The sequence below is a fragment of the Pogoniulus pusillus genome, chromosome 26 (genome assembly GCF_015220805.1).
Source record: "Pogoniulus pusillus isolate bPogPus1 chromosome 26, bPogPus1.pri, whole genome shotgun sequence".
NCBI lineage: Eukaryota > Metazoa > Chordata > Aves > Piciformes > Lybiidae > Pogoniulus > Pogoniulus pusillus.
In genome coordinates, this window is record NC_087289.1 from 16943986 (window position 1) to 16963931 (window position 19946).

General features: G+C 46.3%; 1 protein-coding gene across 3 annotated transcripts in view; it reads left to right on the forward strand.

Annotated features, from left to right (window-relative positions):
* STAG1 (STAG1 cohesin complex component) overlaps nt 1–19946 on the forward strand; it is a 232677-nt gene that overhangs the window by 194533 nt on the left and 18198 nt on the right. For all 3 annotated transcript variants that reach the window (XM_064165354.1, XM_064165355.1, XM_064165356.1), the window contains 6 exons: nt 6873–6965; nt 11982–12156; nt 14323–14462; nt 15501–15602; nt 17024–17172; nt 18517–18645. In XM_064165354.1, the coding sequence (XP_064021424.1) occupies nt 6873–6965; nt 11982–12156; nt 14323–14462; nt 15501–15602; nt 17024–17172; nt 18517–18645 (788 nt within the window). The remainder of the gene's footprint in view (nt 1–6872; nt 6966–11981; nt 12157–14322; nt 14463–15500; nt 15603–17023; nt 17173–18516; nt 18646–19946) is intronic.

The following is a 19946-nucleotide window of genomic DNA, read 5'->3' on the forward strand; positions in this document are numbered from 1 at the left end:
ACAGAGAAGGGTAATTTTAGTCTGGACTTCAGGAAGAAGTTCTTTACTGTGAGGGAAGTGGAAGAGCAGAGCAGGCTGTGCAGGGAGGTGGTGGAAGCCCCATCCCTGTGGAGACATTCAAGGTCAGGCTTGGTGGGGCTCTGAGCAACCTGATCTAGTTTGGGACGTCCCTGCTTACTGCAGTGGGGCTGGACTAGATGACCTTTAGAGGTCCCTTCCAACCCAGTGCATACTATGATTCTATGGCTGCATGGGCTGTTAGTAGGCAGAGTAGTGCTCTTTGTGGTGAACAGCATAGTGCACCTGGACTCATAAAATCATTAAGGTTGGAAAAGACCTCTGAGATCATCGATACCAACCCTCAACCCAGCACCACCATGCCCTTTAAGCCATGTCCTAAAGTCCTGTGCACATTTTTTTAACACCTCCAGGGATGGTGACTCCAGCACTTCTCTGGGCAGCCTGTTTTGCAAAGTGGTTTGTGCTGTGTCATTTATGGGAGCGTTCTGTTGTAGCCTGGAGGTAAACTGTTCCTCATGTGAAAAGGGATTTGAGAATGATTTCAAATGGAGCTGGTAGTTTCTCAGCAGCAGTTCTCTTTCTGTAGGTCTTTGGGAGCAAGGAAAGGCTTGAGGCAGGAGGCTTGGGGATTAGATTATGCAGTTGTTGTTTGCATGTAGGTTTCCTCATGTATTCAATAATCTGGGTGCCTGGGACCATTGTACTGTGCCCTGTGCATGTATGTAATGAAAATTGAATCACAGAATCACAGAATCAACCAGGTTGGAAGAGACCTACAAGATCAGCCAGGCCAAACTAGCACCCAGCCCTAGTCAAATCAACCAGCCCATGGCATTAAGTGCCTCATCCAGGCTTTTCTTGAACACCTCCAGGGTTGGCGACTCCACCACCTCCCTGGGCAGCCCATTCCAATGCCAATCACTCTCTCTGCCAACAACTTCCTCCTAACATCCAGCCTAGACCTCCCCCGGCACAACTGGAGACTCTGTCCCCTTGTTCTGTTGCTGCTTGCCTGGGAGAAAAGACCAACCCCACCTGGCTACAGCCTCCCTTCAGGTAGTTGTAGACAGCAATGAGCTCTGCCCTGAGCCTCCTCTTCTCCAGGCTGAACAACCCCAGCTCCCTTTTTGTTTGTGGAAGAAGAGAGTCTTTCCTTAGAACAGTAAAAACCAAAAGCATGACTAGAGCAAACATGCAGAGGCAAGACAAAGGCAAAGCAGTTCCAGATGAGCAGCTGCCAGGCCAGCCAAATGCATGGCTATGCTGAAGTGGTTAGCAGGCAGAGAAATTAGGAGAGAGGATTTAATGAGGCCCTTGAACACCTTCAGGGAGAGGACTTCCACAGCCTCCCTGGGCAACCTGCTCCAGTGTCTCACCACTGTCTACTGTAAAGAATCTCCTCCTAGTAAATTTGAAAGTACTTAATTTCCTAATTTAGATGTGAAGGTATTTTTGTTCAAGGAAGCATTGTTACTACAACTACCTGAGGGGTGGTTGTGGCCAGGAGGAGGTTGCTCTCTTCTCTCAGGTGGCCAGCACCAGAACAAGAGGACACAGCCTCAGGCTGCACCAGGGGAGATTTAGGCTGGAGGTGAGGAGAAAGTTCTTCCCTGAGAGAGTCATTGGACACTGGAATGGGCTGCCCGGGGAGGTGGTGGAGTCGCCGTCCCTGGAGCTGTTCAAGGCAGGACTGGACGTGGCACTTGGTGCCATGGTCTGGCCTTGAGCTCTGTGGTAAAGGGTTGGACTTGATGATCTGTGAGGTCTCTTCCAACCCTGATGATACTGTGATACTATCCTTAGTCATAGTGTGTGAGCCCATGGGCTTGCCCTGGAGGGTAGAGGTCAAGAGAACAGTTGCATTTTCCCCTGTTGGCTTTTGTGTTGAAGCCAGCACAGCAGCTGACCACACCTCAGGAGCCTTCGCTGTGTGGCTGAGAATCTTTGGGTTTTTTTCTTCCCCCCCCCCGCCTATTTTCTCTCCTGAACAGAAAGGGTTACCACTCTGTAGTAGTGTGGCTGTTTTTCCAAATTTAGAACAGCTCCAGCTGGCTCTGCTGCACTCTTCAGTCAGGCTTTCTCCTGCTGTCTGTAGCTTTTCAGAATGAATCTCCCTCATGCTATCAGGAGGAGAGAACAAATCCTGTGTGCCCACGCCTGCCTCACTCTGAGACAGAGAGAGAGAGGGGAGACAGAGGGGAGACATGCTCGTTCTCTTTTTAACCTTTGTATAGGGTTGTTGGGAAGGTTTAGTTTCTCTGCTGAATTAATTAACATCTGAAGGGAAGATAATTGTGTAGGCAGTTAGTAAAGTGGTTATGATCCCAGTCGTTAAAGGTATAAAGGCAGCTCATGGTTTGGACAGATTCACTCTGTGCTGGATCAAGAACTGGCTGGATGGCAGAGCCCAGAGAGTGGTGGTGAATGGTGCCACATCCAGTTGGCAGCTGGCACCAGTGGTGTTCCCCAAGGATCAGTGCTGGGCCCAGTCCTGTTCAATATCTTTATTGATGACCTGAACGAGGGCATTGAGTCCAGCATCAGTAAGTTTGCAGATGACACCAAGCTAGGAGCAGGTGTGGAGCTGTTGGAAGGTAGGAGAGGCCTGCAGAGGGACCTGGCCAGGCTGGATGGGTGGGCAGAGGCCAAGGGGATGAGATTGAACAAGGCCAAGTGCAGGGTTCTGCACTTTGGCCACAACAACCCCAAGCAGCACTACAGGCTGGGGACAGAGTGGCTGAGAGCAGCCAGGAGGAAAGGGACCTGGGGGTACTGATAGAGAGTAGCTGAAGATGAGGCAGCAGTGTGCCCAGGTGGCCAAGACAGCCAATGGCATCCTGGCCTGCATCAGGAACAGTGTGGCCAGCAGGACAAGGGAGGTTCTTGTGCCCCTGTACTCAGCACTGGTCAGGCCACACCTTGAGTACTGTGTCCAGTTCTGGGCCCCTCAATTCAAGAGAGATGTTGAGGTGCTGGAAGGTGTCCAGAGAAGGGCAACAAAGCTGGTGAGGGGCCTGGAACACAAATCCTATGAGGAGAGGTTGAGGGAGCTGGGATTGGTTAGCCTGGAGAAGAGGAGGCTCAGGGGTGATCTTATTACTGTCTACAACTACCTGAAGGGGCATTGTAGCCAGGTGGGGGTTGGCCTCTTCTCTCAAGTAACCAGCAATAGAACAAGGGGACACAGTCTCAAGTTGTGCCAGGGTAGGTCTAGGCTGGATGTTAGGAAGAAGTTCTTCACAGAGAGAGTGATTGGCATTGGAATGGGCTGCCCAGGGAGGTGGTGGAGGCACCATGCCTGGGGGTCTTCAAGAAAAGACTGGATGAGGCACTTAGTGCCATGGTCTGGTTGATTGGCTAGGGCTGGGTGCTAGGCTGGACTGGATGATCTTGGAGGTCTCTTCCAACCTGGTTGATTCTATGAAATCAGGAGGTTACATAACAGCGACCCTATAAAGCCTCGCATCGGTCCCAGGGAAAATCTTGGTCTGGCTGCTAGACAACAGTCAGTACAAGGCTGAAGGGCAGGTCAGACATGGCCAAGAGATAAGATTGCGAGGAAGAAATAAATTTGTTCTTGAGCAGATTAGTTTTTTCCTGATAAGGGAACCAGTTGACATGCCAGTTTCTGCCATCCAGTATTAATCCCACTGCGCGGCAGCTGAACGTGTGAAGTTAATGTAACTCATGTTCAGCAGCTCAAAGCTGAATGCTAGGAAAAAGGTTGTAAGTGGGAAGTCATCACACAGGGGGACAGTTTGTGATGTGTTACAGGAAAAATCCCCTCTCCACCTAAAACTGACTGTTTTTACCATCAGGGAAGGTAAGTCTTGGATGGTATAGCTCAATGTAAGCAAAGTGCAATTAAAGCCAGCAGAGACGTTTTAATGCTGTCAGATAGGAGGCAGATACCTGGGAACAAGGTCAGTGGAAAGCTGTGACTTGGATCAGAGCAGAGCTGTCTTACAGGTCCTGTAATGGCAGGGTGATGCTGTGGCACAAGGGATCCTTGGTGCTAGAGTGGGAAGATGAGGTAGCTCATAAACCTGCAGTGTGCACACTACAGAATCACTTCACTCAGAAAAGACCCTTAAGGTGACTCTTTCACTAAAGAGATGTCTTGATATCAAATCCAAACCTTTCCTGGTGCAACTTGAGGCCCTTTTGTCTTACTTTATTGTTTGATACTAGGGAGAAAGAGACCAACACCCACCTCACTCCAGCCTCCTTTCAGGGAGTTGTAGGGAGCAAGGTCTTCCCTCAGCCTTCTTTCCTCCAGACCAAGCAGCCCTAGTTTATTCAGCTGTTCCTCACAAGACCTGTTCTCTAGACCCCTCACCAGCTTCATTGCCCTCTCTCTGGACCCACTCCAGTCCCTCCACACCCTTCTTGTCACTGCAAGAGCAAAGACCCCAAAACTGAACACAGTACTTGAGGTGCAGCCTGACCAGTGCTGAGTACATGGGGGCAGTCACTGCCTGATGCTTCTGGCCACACTATTCAGCATACAGGCCAGGGTGCTGCTGGGGTTCTCCTCCACCTGGATGCGCTGCTGGCTCACGTTCAGATGCCAGACCAACAGCACACCTCACACTAGTGAAAAGTGTAAGAGGTTGAGAGATTTAGGAACACTTGAGATGCTTCAGCATGCTTGCAGACCTGCCTTCTGTTGTGAAGCAGTAGAGGAAGAACATATGGATCACAAAAAGGCTTCTCAGTAAACAAAGCATAACAAGATCTTATGCTAGGAAGCAGTAAGGAAAGCTAAAACTAGAAATGAGACACATGGGCTGAAGAGCCAGCATAACTAGAAACTGGCATTTTTAGCCAGGCAAATGTGTGTTGTTTCCTTAGGTTTAGGTTGGATGCTTTGTGGGACGTGCTGCTCTTGCACACTGTCTCCCATTTGAAGGCAGATAGAGGTGTCATGGAGGAGCATCAGCAGGAGCAGTAGGCCAGCGATGTCCAGGTGAATTAATGGCTTCTCTACAGGAAAGCAGCAGTGGTGAACAGTGGGAAGGGTCTTTCAAGCAGTGGTCTGAAGTGGTGTTGTCTGTGGCTGGTGACACAGGAGGAGAAGTGAGTGCTGGGGGGCACGTGTTGGGGCAGGGAGGCAGGGGCAGAGGGCAGAAGCAGGTGCTTGTGCCATTTGGGCAATGCAGAGTAGCAGAAGCTATTAGCCAATGCTGACAGTGCTAGTCACAGTATCACAGTATCATCAGGGTTGGAAGAGACCTCACAGATCATCAAGTCCAACCCTTTACCACAGAGCTCAAGGCCAGACCATGGCACCAAGTGCCACGTCCAATCCTGCCTTGAACAGCCCCAGGGACGGCGACTCCACCACCTCCCCGGGCAGCCCATTCCAGTGTCCAATGACTCTCTCAGGGAAGAACTTTCTCCTCACCTCCAGCCTAAATCTCCCCTGGTGCAGCCTGAGGCTGTGTCCTCTCGTTCTGGTGCTGGCCACCTGAGAGAAGAGAGCAACCTCCTCCTGGCCACAACCTCCCCTCAGGTAGTTGTAGACAGCAATAAGGTCTCCCCTGAGCCTCCTCTTCTCCAGGCTAACCAATCCCAGCTCCCTCAGCCTCTCCTTGTAGGGCTGTGCTCAAGGCCTCTCCCCAGCCTCGTTGCCCTTCTCTGGACACGCTCAAGCATCTCAGTGTCCCTCCTAAACTGGGGGGCCCAGAACTGAACACAGTACTCAAGGTGTGGTCTAACCAGTGCAGAGTACAGGGGCAGAATGACCTCCCTGCTTCTGCTGACCACACCATTCCTGATGCAGGCCAGGATGCCACTGGCTGTCTTGGCCACCTGGGCACACTGCTGGCTCATGTTCAGGCAGGTATCAATCAGCACCCCCAGATCCCTCTCTGTCTGGCTGCTCTCCAGCCTCTCCGACCCCAGCCTGTATCTCTGCATGGGGTTGTTGTGGCCAAAGTGCAGCACCCTGCACTTGGAGCTGTTGAAGCCATCCCCTTGGACTCTGCCCATCTGTCCAGGCGGTCAAGGTCCTGCTGCAGAGCCCTTCTGCCCTCCAACCCAGCCACATCTGCCCCCAGCTTGGTGTCATCTGCAAAAAGTCCTTGTCACAAAGCCTGAAGCCAACACAAGTTCCTCATCTCACATTTCAAATGTGTGTCAGTTGGCTCTAGATCCAGGTGATCAAGAACAGTCTCTCATTTATCTTTTCCACCCACAAAGGCTTTTTATTCCAGTTCAAACCTACCTCCTTCCACAGCTTGCAAGATTCTGAGATTTGCCTTCACGCTTCCCATGTCTAGAGCTGTTAGGGTAATGCTTCTGCTGCACTTGAGGCATCCCCTGCTGTTTTCCTTAGAGTCATGCAATTGTTTGTGTGGGAAGAGACCTTTAAGATCATCAAGTCTAACCAGTATTTAACTCTACCAAGTCTGGTGCTGAACCAGGTCCCTCAGCACCACACCTCTGCATCTTTAAACACCTCCAGGGATGGGAATTCAACCACCTCTCTGGGGAGCGTGTTCCATTGTTTGACTCTTTGTTGATGTTGATTTCTCTGAGTAGAGAATTCTTTGCAAACCACCAGGTAATTCAACTTTTCATTCCAAACCACTTGTAATTTACATTCAATATAGAGTACAAACCATTTAACTCAGCAATGTGTTGGCTTAGTAGTGTTGTTTTTTACAGGGAAACTTTGGCTCATTCCTGTTTCACTCTGCTCTAGGAATAGCATCTTTACACTGCCATTTCTCTTTGGTTAGTTTATAGGATGAAATGTATGAAATGATCATGTTTTTATTTTACTTTTTCCTACCAACCTTTTATTAACCTCTGTCTCTATTTGCCATTTTGAACATTTATTTTAGGAGGACTTGTTGGTATTGAGGAAAACTGTGAAATCCTTCCTGGCTGTCTGCCAGCAGTGTCTATCAAATGTCAACACTCCAGTCAAAGAGCAGGTAAAGGAAAAGTCTGTGGTGTACTTTTAGACAAGTGTGAATATTTAATAAAACTCAAGACAACACCATATCAAATGATCTATGCCTTACAGTCATAGAATCAGAGTAGAGGTTGGAAGTGACCTCTAGAGATCATCCAGTCCAACCCTCAGGCCAAAGCAGAATCACCTAGGGCAGGTCACGCAGGAATGTGTCTGCTCAGCAAGTTTGCTGATGACACCAAGCTGGGAGGCTTGGCTGAGACAACTGCAGGCTGTGCTGCCATCCAGAGAGACCTGGGCAGACAGAGCTGGGCACAGAGGAACCAGATGAGGTTCAACAAGGACAAGTGCAGAGTCCTGCACCTGGGGAGGAATAACAAACTGCAGCAGCACAGGCTGGGAGGTGACTGCTGGAGAGCAGCCCTGTGGAGAGGGACCTGGGGGTCCTGGTGGATAACATCCATGGCACAGCAATGTGCCCTTGTGGCCAAGAAGGCTAACAGGATCCTGGGGTGTATTAGGAAGAGTGTGTCCAGCAGATCAAGGGAGGTTCTCCTCCCCATCTACTCTGCCCTGCTGAGACCTCATCTTGAATACTGTGTTCAGTTTTGGGCTCCCCAGTTGAAGAGGGACAGGGATCTGCTGGAGAGGGTCCAGCAGAGGGCTACAAGGATGATGAGGGGACTGGAGGGCATGGCTGATGAGGAGAGGCTGAGCGGCCTGGGGCTGTTTAGTCTGGAGAAGAGAAGACTGAGAGGGAATTTGAGAAATCCTCTGAAAAAACCCAGTAGCTGATTTGGTTACTGAGACTTGATGAACACAAGCTGATTCATATCAAGTCTGTTGACATCTTTTACTTGTCTACAAACTGCATTTCTACTGGACCTTCCAGCATTTGGCCAAGACTATAGCTAACTGGTCTGTGGATTTTGTCTGTGATTTTTAACAGATAAAACACTTCTTAAAGAGGCAGCTGGGCTGTTTTTAAAGGTAGCACTGCTCAGGGTTTCACTGTCTTCTGCAAGTTGATAAAGAGAAATGTTAAGGGCTCAGAGATGTCACTAGTTTATGTGTTTTTAGAAGACTCTGGCATGTCATCTGCCAGCAGATTTGGCCTTACTAATTGTTTTTTAGCATTCAGAGTAGTTACTCTTGGCATATTTTATTAATATTGTATGCTGGGAAAATAGCATCTGGCCTCATGAGCAGAGCAGCCATTCTAGCTTAACCAGCACTCATGTCTCTTCTGGCCTTTCCCATTGCTTCACTGGCTTTGTGCTTGATACATATTAACATAGAGTCATAGAATCAACCAGGTTGGAAGAGACCTCCAAGATCATCCAGTCCAACCTAGCACCCAGCCCTAGCCAATCAACCAGACCATGGCACTAAGTGCCTCATCCAGGCTTTGCTTCAACACCTCCAGGGATGGCAACTCCACCACCTCCCTGGGCAGCCCATTCCAGTGCCAATCACACTCTCTGTGAAGAACTTCCTCCTAACATCCAGCCTGAACCTGCCCTGGCACAGCTTGAGACTGTGTCCCCTTCTTCTGTTGCTGGTTGCCTGGCAGAAGAGACCAACCCCACCTGGCTACAGCCTCCCTTCAGGTAGCTGTAGACAGCAATGAGGTCAGCCCTGAGCCTCCTCTGCTGCAGGCTGCACACCCCCAGCTCCCTCAGCCTCTCCTCACAGGGCTGTGCTCCAGGCCCCTCCCCAGCTTTGCTGCCCTTCTCTGAACACCTTCCAGCACCTCAACATTCTGTTATTATTAGTGGCCACCATTTTTTTCCATTGGTAATTAAACTTTTTTAGGAGATCCTTTGCAGTTCACAAATCTGTGGAAGCTTTCAAGCCTCAGTTTGCAAAGCCAGGACCAAGCAGGCCTCACAGTCTCAAGTTGTGCCAGGGTAGGTATAGGTTGGATATTAGGAAGAAGTTCTTCACAGAGAGAGTGATTGGCATTGGAATGGGCTGCCCAGGGAGGTGGTGGAGTCATCATCCCTGGAGGTGTTCAAGCAAAGCCTGGCTGAGGCACTTAGTGCCATGGTCTGGTTGATTGGCTAGGGCTGGGTGCTAGGTTGGACTGGATGATCTTGGAGGTCTCTTCCAACCTGGTTGATTCTATGATTCTATAAGACTGCAAGGGTCCCACTCAGGGGAGATTGGACTGGAGACTCAAGAGGTCCTTTCTATGCTCTTTTTAGTTTTCTCTCTCTAAGTGTGTATTTCTGATTCTTAATACTTTGGGGTCTTTGGCATTTTCTTGGGAAGTCTCTGTGAATGATCTTGTCTCCCTGTTGTGTTTGGTTCTTAATCTCTGCAGTATTTCCAGAGAAGATCAATGGACACAGCAAAGGAAGGAAACACATACTGATTTTTGATTTACAACCATCCATACTAATCTTTTTTTCACAAACAAAACTTACTCATCTCTTTGTTACAAACAGGACTTAAACACTTCCAATTTTCCTGGGCTATTTGGATGAAAGAAATCTTCTGTGACTAGATGCATCCATAATAAATACCCATCTGCATCTCAGTCCTCTGCTGGCTTTTTCTTGGGCAGAGATAAACATTTTTCAGTGCATTATTCATATGCTTTCTTTTTCCAGAGGTTTGCATAAGGATGAGCTTAATTTCTGCTCAGTGTTAAAGGAGTTTAGAGCAGGTGAATTCATTACTGAAGTGAACCATGACTCTGGACCCAGTGGAGAAACATCCCAACTAGTTGCATGTTTCCAAAGTCTAAGCAGGAGGTAGTTTACAGTGATTTGCATTTTGGGTTAGCCTAATTACAGTGATTTGCATTTTGGTTTAGCCTAATTACAGTGATTTGCATTTTGGTTTTGCCTAAATGAGCTCATGCAGATATTACTCCAAGAAATAAGTGAGCTGCTGTGACATTCAGCATTCCCAAAGATTTCATTTGGGGAGGCTGTAAATCAAATTGCTCTCATTCACTGCTTTTCCTTAGGCTCAGTTCAAAGCTGTGTTTGAACACACATTGAAGTGTCTTTCTGCTGGGCTGTTTGTAGCAGGGAACACAGGATGCAATTCAAGCCAACGTTGGATTTCATGGCTCTATCAGAGCTGGGAATGCCTCTGGGCTACCACCTGCCTGGAGTGGTGATTGACACTGCCCTGAGTGGGACTCAGGCTTCTGGGGGAAGAGGCAACACATCCAGCATAGGTGTTCTAAGAGGTTTTTTATACTTTGACCCTTGCCCTCTTTGAAGATAGAGAAGCTGAGATGATTAAAAAGTACTTTCACACACACACAGTATCACCAAGGTTGGAAGAGACCTCACAGATCATCAAGTCCAACCCTTTACCACAGAGCTCAAGGCCAGACCATGGCACCAAGTGCCACGTCCAGTCCTGCCTTGAACAGCTCCAGGGACGGCGACTCCACCACCTCCCCGGGCAGCCCATTCCAGTGTCCAGTGACTCTCTCAGGGAAGAACTTTCTCCTCACCTCCAGCCTAAATCTCCCCTGGCGCAGCCTGAGGCTGTGTCCTCTTGCTCTGGTGCTGGCCACCTGAGAGAAGAGAGCAACCTCCTCCTGGCCACAACCACCCCTCAGGTAGTTGTAGACAGCAATAAGGTCACCCCTGAGCCTCCTCTTCTCCAGGCTAACCAATCCCAGCTCCCTCAGCCTCTCCTCGTAGGGCTGTGCTCAAGGCCTCTCCCCAGCCTCGTCGCCCTTCTCTGGACACGCTCAAGCATCTCAGTGTCCCTCCTAAACTGGGGGGGGGCAGTTTTTCTGAAGGGTGCTGAGGTGTTCAGTGTAATGCAAATGGCTTTGACTCTCTGACATGAGCCACTGGGAAAAAAGGGTTGCTCTCCTGCAGGAGAGGACACAGATAAGCCACTGAAAGAGAACAAGTTGGGAACAGCTGCCTTGTTTCTCTGTGCCCAGGCAATGAGGGTATGATAGTAACAAGCATAAATCATTGAAAATGCTGCCCTGGCTTTTTGTCTGGATTTGAAAAGCTGGGCAAAATTAGTTGATTATTTTTGCAGAGAACTGGTCATGGAATTCTGCAAGAACTTCTTTTCTTACAGCTCCCTCTTGTATTTTTGGGATCTGACAGTGACTCAGCCTGGGCTTTCCCTCATAATATTACTCACAATGTTCTTTCATAATGTTACTTTTTGCTTTTTTACCTTTCTGTTTATCCAAAGAGATGGGTTTTTTGTTTACTACAAATCTGACTTCAGTCCTTGGCTCAGGGGTGGACTTGGAGTTCTTCTGACAGAGAAGAAATGGAACTTTTATATGGCTCATCCCAGAAATGGAACAGGCAGTAAGCACAGTTCCCTACAGAGGACTCAAAGGAGTAACATTCTAAGATTAGGGGAACCTCTAATGAACACTTTTCAGAGTGCACACACCCAACTGCAACTGGCATTTAACAGTAGCAGAGGGTATCTGGAAATCTGGGCCCCCCAGTTTGGGAGGGACATTGAGATGCTTGAGCGTGTCCAGAGAAGGGCGACGAGGCTGGGGAGAGGCCTTGAGCACAGCCCTACGAGGAGAGGCTGAGGGAGCTGGGATTGGTTAGCCTGGAGAAGAGGAGGCTCAGGGCAGACCTTATTGCTGTCTGCAACTACCTGAGGGGTGCTTGTGGCCAGGAGGAGGTTGCTCTCTTCTCTCAGGTGGCCAGCACCAGAATGAGAGGACACAGCCTCAGGCTGCACCAGGGGAGATTTAGGCTGGAGGTGAGGAGAAAGTTCTTCCCTGAGAGAGTCATTGGACACTGGAATGGGCTGCCCGGGGAGGTGGTGGAGTCGCCGTCCCTGGAGCTGTTCAAGGCAGGATTGGACGTGGCACTTGGTGCCATGGTCTGGCCTTGAGCTCTGTGGTAAAGGGTTGGACTTGATGATCTGTGAGGTCTCTTCCAACCCTGATGATACTGTGTGATACTGTGATACTGTGAAATGAGATAAATGGGATTTCATTGTTTTGCTTGCTTGACTTAATGCTTCCTCCTTCATTAATTGGTTTTGGCTTTCTGTGTGTGTGTTTTAGGCTTTCATGCTACTCTGTGATCTCTTGATGATTTTTAGTCATCAACTGATGACTGGAGGTCGAGAAGGTCTTCAGCCCTTGGTGTTTAATCCTGATTCTGGCCTCCAGTCAGAACTTCTCAGTTTTGTGATGGACCATGTCTTTATTGACCAAGATGATGAAAACCAGAGCATGGGTATGTTTAGCTTTCACGTTTTCTACTTGTTTGGAGTTTTTTTTTACTGTAACAGACACAGAAGAAAGAAGAAATCAGAAACTTCCATTTGCAGTTTGTTCAAATGGTTTCAGAATTACTCCTCCATAGTTCTTGGGAGAGGGGACTATGCAATGCTGTGTATTCAGTATAGATGTGCTAAAGAAGACTGAGCACTTCTGAAGTTCTCTTCATTAAGAAAAGATGTTTTCAGAAGACTTGGGAGTGGCCTGTAGCTATATGCTCTAAGTCTATATATTTTTGAAGATTAATTTCCAAACCAGTGCAGTTGTTCAGCAGCAGCCTTTAGTTAATATGGCTTCAAGGGCAGAAGTTGGCTGGAATGGTATGCAGAAGAGAATTCCTTCAGGGTTCCTAAAGAGAGCTACAGGATTCTGAAGGCAAACCTTACCAGCAAAGGAAGTCTTAAGAAATACCAATGTCTCTAAATAAACCCCACTACTTCTCCTCCTCCTAAATAGTCAAATCAAGCTCAGAACATTATTGGCTTGGTTAGAGACCAGGAGAGTACTTGGGGGAAAGTATCCTGTGTGCTTGCCTGCCTCCTTGGCCTTTCCTCCATGGCCACGCTTTGGGAGGCCACAGTTTATAGTGACCTCATCTCTGCTTTCTCACAAGGATGACCTGAGATTTCTGCCTTTCAGCCAAAGAGAGGCAGATATCTTTTAGGTCTGATTTTAAACAACTTGTTGCTGCTGGTGTGTGGTAGAGATGCATAAATGCAAGTAGAGAGGTGTACCCAGTTTGTGACTCCTAAATAACTTTAGGCAAGAGATGGACTCCCAGATAGTCAAACATTGTGAAAGAGCAGCTGAGTGCACACTCTAGTGCTCTTTTTGGCACACTTCCACTGTACTCAGTTTCCTGTATGTTAGCATGGCACACAGGTGCTGTTTTAGATCTTCTAAGACAGCAGTAGCTGAACTAAGGTCTCAGAGAATGTATCCTTGCTCTGAGAGTGCTTTCAGTTTTTTGGCTCCTCAGTAGCTGTTAAGGATTTCTGGGAAGAAGACCTTTTGAAACACAGCTTCAGCAGAGAGCTATACACAGTTAATAATACTTTGTGATTTCAGTCTCTGGAATAATACACTAAAGGTAGATTTTAGGAAGATTACTGTTCTTTTAACATCCTGTGACTGGACTAAGAAAAGCAAAAAGATGGATGAGTACCTTTGTGTGTAATCACTGCTCCCAGCACTACTCTGACTGCATGAAGTCAGTCAGACCATTTAGAATCTTTGGTATTCAGCACACATCAGTAGTAATAAAAAGAAATTAAGAGAAGGAGCTGGGAGGGGAGTATGCTAATGGGCTTCATTTCTGTGAGTTAAAGTATCTCAGGATTAAAATGTACCAACCTGATTGATTCTGTGATTCTGTGTGATATGAGCATTCAGAGTCAGCTCCACTGCTCCTAAGAGATTTCCTGTGATCAGGTATGAGCCTCAAGTTCTGTGGCTCTGTGGAGACTCCACTACTTCAGTTGGAAGATTCCCTCCAAGAAGCAGCCCTGCTAAACACCACAGAATATTAACTTTCATCACTGCTGTTATTTGAGGAACTGAAATCAGCTCCAAGTTGCCAAATGTGCTTTTATGGCACTGTATTTATCATGACATTGTCGTTCATTGGGAGTGTTTCTTACAACTGAGTTTTACTTCCTGTTGTTATTGACATTCTAGAGCCATGGATTCCATATGTGATGTGAAAATCCTAGGCATGCAGTAGAAGTGTTGCTGCTTCTCATTTTCCTTAGGTGAAATATTTATAGCTCAGGCATGTTAATCAAGCTTCTCCAAATGTCCCATGTTTCAGAAGTGAAGCAAAATACATTCCATGAGTCAAAGGATAAAGACAACTTGCAGTTTGTTGCCATGTGGATTATGTTCAGGACCTACTCAGGAGTATAGATAGCATCTTCAGTCAAAGCTGTGTCGTGTTCCTGAACTTTCCTGAGAGTCCTAGCACAGACAGGACTCAAGAATTATCACCTTTCCTTGCAGCATTTCTTCTGACAATCCTTGTTTCATTTTAATGAGTTGATTTTTTTCCTAAGAGTTGCTCTTTGGTAAGGTTGCTGTAGAGCATAGCACTTAGTTATAAATGTTTTGTTGATGATGATTTCAGAGGGAGATGAAGAAGATGAAGCTAACAAAATAGAAGCTTTACATAAGAGAAGAAACCTTCTGGCTGCTTTCAGCAAGCTGATAATTTATGATATTGTGGACATGCATGCAGCAGCAGATATCTTCAAACACTATATGAAGGTACAGCTCTGTGTATTCTCTTCTTAAACACAGCCTGTCTTGCAGTAGTTCAAGTTGAGCACTTTTGAAAGCTTTCTTCAGCCTTGTTTGACTTTTTGTCCTAAGTTTTCCTTTCCAAATTACACTTGCCACTGCAAAGCAGAAAGCTCTGAGCTTCCTACCCTGTGTCACAGGAGTGCCTTATCAAAGGGAGCCCCAAAAGTTGGTCCTACACATGCTGAGTCCTTCTGGAGAGGCTCCCCTCTGCAGGGATTTTCTTAATCCTGCTTCTCAAGTCCTAGAATCCCAAATAACAGCTATCTGTTGAAAGTCACATTTCACTGGGAGTCTCCCATTCCTGGTGCTTGCCATAAAGAAGCAGGAGGTTTTATAGGAAAAGATTGTTTTGAAGAAGAAAGCAGTAACAAAAGTATTAGCTGAATGCCTTTACCAGCCTGCCTTGGTTCCGTGTGGTGATTCAGGAGGACCTGCTGCTCAGCTACCACTGCACTCTGTACGTGCCAGAAAACAGGCACACCAGCAGCCCTGACACTGCCAAGCCACACAGTGCTCCTCAGGTGGCATCAGATTGCTGAGTGTACCTCACCTGTCTCTGTAAGGGATTAAGTCACCACAAAGATGACAATCAGTGAGGCAAAACTGGAGGATAGAGCGGGGAGCCTCACACCTGTGTACTGGTGTCTGTTCACACCTACCTGCTGAAGGGTGCATTGGTTCAGTGCCATCCTGTTCTTTAGATTTGCAGCCAAGAATTGCTATCCTCAAATACTTAGTTCTGGGTAGGAAAATTGGGGTGTTTTTTCAACATGCTGTTTAAGATATAGAATAACACACACAGAGGTTGCTTACCTCATCACCGGGTGCGAGTTACCTGTGGGTTTAAAGTTCGATGTTGAACTTGGACAAAGAGTCTAGATTTCAGACTCTTCTTTCAAAGCAAGCATTAAAAGTAACTTTCCTGTCAGAAAAAGGGTAAGAAACTCTATAAAAGTTTCCATTTAGAGATTTCAAGGCTTTTTTCCCCCACTTTCTTTCTAGTACTACAATGACTATGGAGATATCATTAAGGAAACTCTGAGCAAAACAAGGCAAATCGATAAAATCCAGTGTGCAAAGACGCTCATTCTCAGCCTGCAGCAGGTAAGAGGATTGATTTGTGTTAGAAATGCTCCACTGCAAAAAATGCTGGGCAGGATTTTCTCTGGTGCCCTTTACAGTGAAGCAAAAATACTGCACCTCTGCTAAGAGATTACCTTGCTCATCAGTTCAGGCTGTCACTGTTCATTTGTCTCAGTAAGCTCTTTTCTGAAGACCATGCTGGCAAAGTTTTGGTCACACTCAGCTGAAAGAAAGGAAGAGAAGAGCCTCAAGGGCAGTTGAGTCCTAGCATTTGTTTACTGGTACCTAGTGAACAAGAAGAATTAGAATGACTTTTGCTTATAATTAGCTGGAGGTAATGAATCTGCCTTACATTTTGTCTAAACACTGATTGATTTTTCAGCCTTCAGGCTAATTGGTTTAAGCCATCTAATATTGTTAAACGTGGTTTTGTCCTGAAAAATTTGCTTTATTTCAACCTTGATGATTAAATCCATCCTAGTTCTGCCATGTGTGTGCTTCACCAAAGATCATGTAGGTCCTTGAAGTGCCAGTTACATCCACTGTGCAGGGAAATGAAGTGTTTTCAAATCAGCTGCACCTTCCAGAATTCATTCCACAGTGCTAAGGCATCTCCTGCAGCAGTCTGAGAGCTATCTGTGAAAACAGGAGAAAAACAGCTCTACTTGCAGAAGAACTGGCCAGTGTCAGAGCAATTCCATGAGAAAAAAGTGATTAGAGAAGCTATTTGCAAGTGTCTGAATGATAGGTTACACCCAGTATGAATTTGTCAAGGAGAAATCACTCAAATTAAGCTGCTTCCATTAGTCATATAGTAACAGAGCTTGTGGATATTAGAGAAAGAGGAGATTTAATGTGACTTGATTTAATATTATCACTGACATCCTCTCCCTTGATGTTCCCATTATCAAGTTAGGAAGAAGTGGGTTAAATGGCAACACCAGAGGAAGGCACACAACTGGCTGGAAACTACTGAAGAGTTCATTATAGAAATGAAAGGGCACTACCAGGCAGGCTTTGAAGGCATTTACTCAGTGATGCTGTTCAGATATCCCTTAAGTCTTGAGAGGTGAAATAGCAGTTTTTTCTCCCTAAATGCAAAGCAAATGCTGATCTGGTGGGTGATACAGGTATGTCAGGAAACAGAATGAGAATGTAGATCCACCTTGATGAGCTGGGGGAATAACAGATGCAGTGCAATGAAGGTGAGTGCAAAGTTCTGTTCAACAGAAGCACGTGATGGGCCCACAAACAGCAGTTAGACAGCAGAAAGTCTGGGTCCTGAAGTGGGTTAGAAGTGCAGTATAAGAGAACTCTTACAGCTCTGTGAAAAAGAGTCACTGTAACAGCCACTCTTGGCCCTAATTGGTTAAGAAGAAAAGTCTTTCTTGAGGAAAGTGTTTTGTATCTCACAGGTTTTAACAAGTGAATTCTTTCTGCAGCTTTTTAATGAGCTCGTTCAGGAGCAAGGTCCCAATTTGGACAGGACATCTGCCCACGTCAGCGGAATTAAGGAGCTGGCTCGTCGCTTTGCCCTCACTTTTGGCCTGGATCAGATTAAGACAAGAGAGGCTGTGGCCACCCTACACAAGTGAGTGGTGGTAAATAAGCTAGATTTCTATATTACTTTAGATCACAGCTTCTGCTCAGCATACCTCTGCTGAAGGTGCAGAATCTTCACAGGTGCTGAAGTAAAGATGTCTGTGTGTATGGTTTGTGTTGAAAGGTGGTGGGAGGTGTGCATGTGTGCGTGTGCAAGGAAGGAATTCAGACACTACCTCCTTAGTTGTTGGAATCATGTGCAAGGAAGGAATTCACACACTACCTCCTTAGTTGTTGGAATCATGTGCAAGGAAGGAATTCAGACACTACCTCCTTAGTTGTTGGAATCATGTGCAAGGAAGGAATTCAGACACTACCTCCTTAGTTGTTGGTATTTAGCAGCATGGCAGTGTTCCTCTCTGCCAAGTAAAGCCTCTGGCTCTGTACCTGTTTGGCTGACCTGCAGGCAGGTGTCTGTGCCACAGCACTGCCTGTTCTGTAGCCACCAACAGCTTCTTCTAAAAAGGTATTCCAAAAAATATTTAGGAATTATATTTTTTCACCCCCTTTCTTTTTAAGGTGAATTGATGCTTTTAGGTAACTGCTGTGTAGGTGCTGCTAGATTTAAATGATGACTTTCCCATGCTAGAAAAAGGTCAAGATCTTGAAGTCATTAAGACTAAGATCAGAAAAGCATGATGGAAATGCTCCTGGACATCTTCTGTACCAAGCAAGACAAATCAAGGCACAAGTGCAGCCTTACTGGGTAACCTGAAAATAAATTGGTTTCTTTAGTCTCAAATGGTAGAGCAAAGATAAGGCAACGATGCAGGTATCAGTGTGCTGCTAAGGCATTTCTCTGACACCTGATGCAAAAGTTTTGTCTTCATATAAATTTTTCTCATTGCAAGCTTCTGCTTCATGCAGAAGCAAGAAAGAGCCAGTTGGCTGTTCCTGATAAAGGCAGTGCCTTTCAGCACCTGCCAAGACTGTGGTGTGTTCCTTCTTACCATGTGATTAGCAGCTCATTGTCTTTGGATCCTCCTAAATCAAGAGGGACCATTTGATTCCCCTTTGTCCAAATTCAGCTCTTTGCTCATAACTCCATAACTCATAACTCCAGAGATGGTGCAGTCACCATCCTTGGAGGTGTTCAGAAAAAGCCTGGATGAAGCACTTCATGCCATGGGCTGGTTGATTGGCCAGGGCTGGGTGCTAGGTTGGACTGCATGAGCTTGGAGGTCTCTTCCAACCTGGTTGATTCTATGATTCTATAGCTTCCCCCCCTCGCCTTCTTATGAAGGGATGTAAAGACTTTCATCACAGTTCTGATTTTGGGCAGCTTTGTTTTTTGTTGCAAATGGCTGAAAATGTTCATGTTTCTTCACTGTAGGGATGGCATAGAATTTGCCTTCAAATACCAGAATCAAAAAGGACAAGACTATCCACCTCCTAACCTTGCTTTCCTTGAAGTGCTTAGTGAATTTTCTTCGAAGCTCTTGCGACAGGACAAAAAGACAGTGTAAGTAATGCTCCATTTTCATCTGGGCTCTCTTAGTCCCTCCAGTGCAAAGCTCTCTGCTTGGAGCTTTGCACCAAGAGGGGCTGCAGAGAGACATTTCACAGACATCATTAATCATCATTTTATATTTTTTAAGTAATAAAAATAAATGAGAGAGGAAGAATTGGATACACTGATGAGGTGAGTTGGAGACCTCACAAAACAGTGTCCCGTGGAACACTGGAAATGAACAAGGATCTTTGTTTCAGGGTAGAAAATAAATGTACTGATGGCAGTACAGTCAATTTACAGGGCTGTAAACACTGCAGTGACATCTGCTTCTCTTGAATATTTACATAAGTAATAAATGTATGCTTACATTTGATTTTAACATATTGAGGTAAACTGGGGATTAAAGGTTTGTTGAGGATTCTGTGACTGACCAGCAGGAAGAGGCTGAGTGGGGGCATGTTGTTGGTGGTAGAGACCTGGCAGGCTAGAGCAAGCAGCCTGCATTTGGTAGGGTGGGTAATTACTGCCGGTGGAATGCTGCAAATGCAATAAATCAAAGGTGGTGTTGAAGAAAGAGCAAGAAATGATGCTTTGTGGGCAGCATTTGAACAGACTGTCAGGAGGGGCTGCAGACAGCAACAGAACTGGCAAAGAGAAAACTGCTCTTTTGAGGGCAAGTGGACAGTAAAGATGCTGTCAGCATCACTGCTCTGCATTCCTAATGTGTTATGTACCACATAACCCAGGATTTGGCCACAGCACAGAAGTAGTAAGGGAAAGTCAGCCAAGCACCACATGCCCAATGTGGCACTAAATCTTTCAATAACCTTATGACCATTTTTAAACTGCAGTTGCCAGATCTTCTGACTTGCTAACTCCACAATGAGTGGAAGCCACATATAGATCTGCTGTAACTGCCTCAAATGACTCCTTCTGTCAAAGCTTTTCTGTAGTTTTTCTGTGAAGACATTTGTTTTATAGGACTTTCCTGTTGGAGTTAGCAAGAGATGTTATAGCTTTACTTGTGCTGTTAGAAATGCATCTTGGCCACTTGGTTCAGTTTCTAATGTATGCACACTTGAACCCATTGAATTTGTTTTGTTGTATCAGTGATTGGTCAGTTCAGCAAACAGAGCAGAAGCAGGTGTTAGATGAGCTTCAGAATTGGCTGAGCCAGTTGCTCTAGCTTGGGCAATCCATTCTTGGAAACACTCTTCATTGTTACATCCTTGAATCCTCTCAACCTCTGCCCTGTTCTTCAGGACAGGACTTAAGGATAATAGGATTTTATGACTATCTTCTTAGCTGAA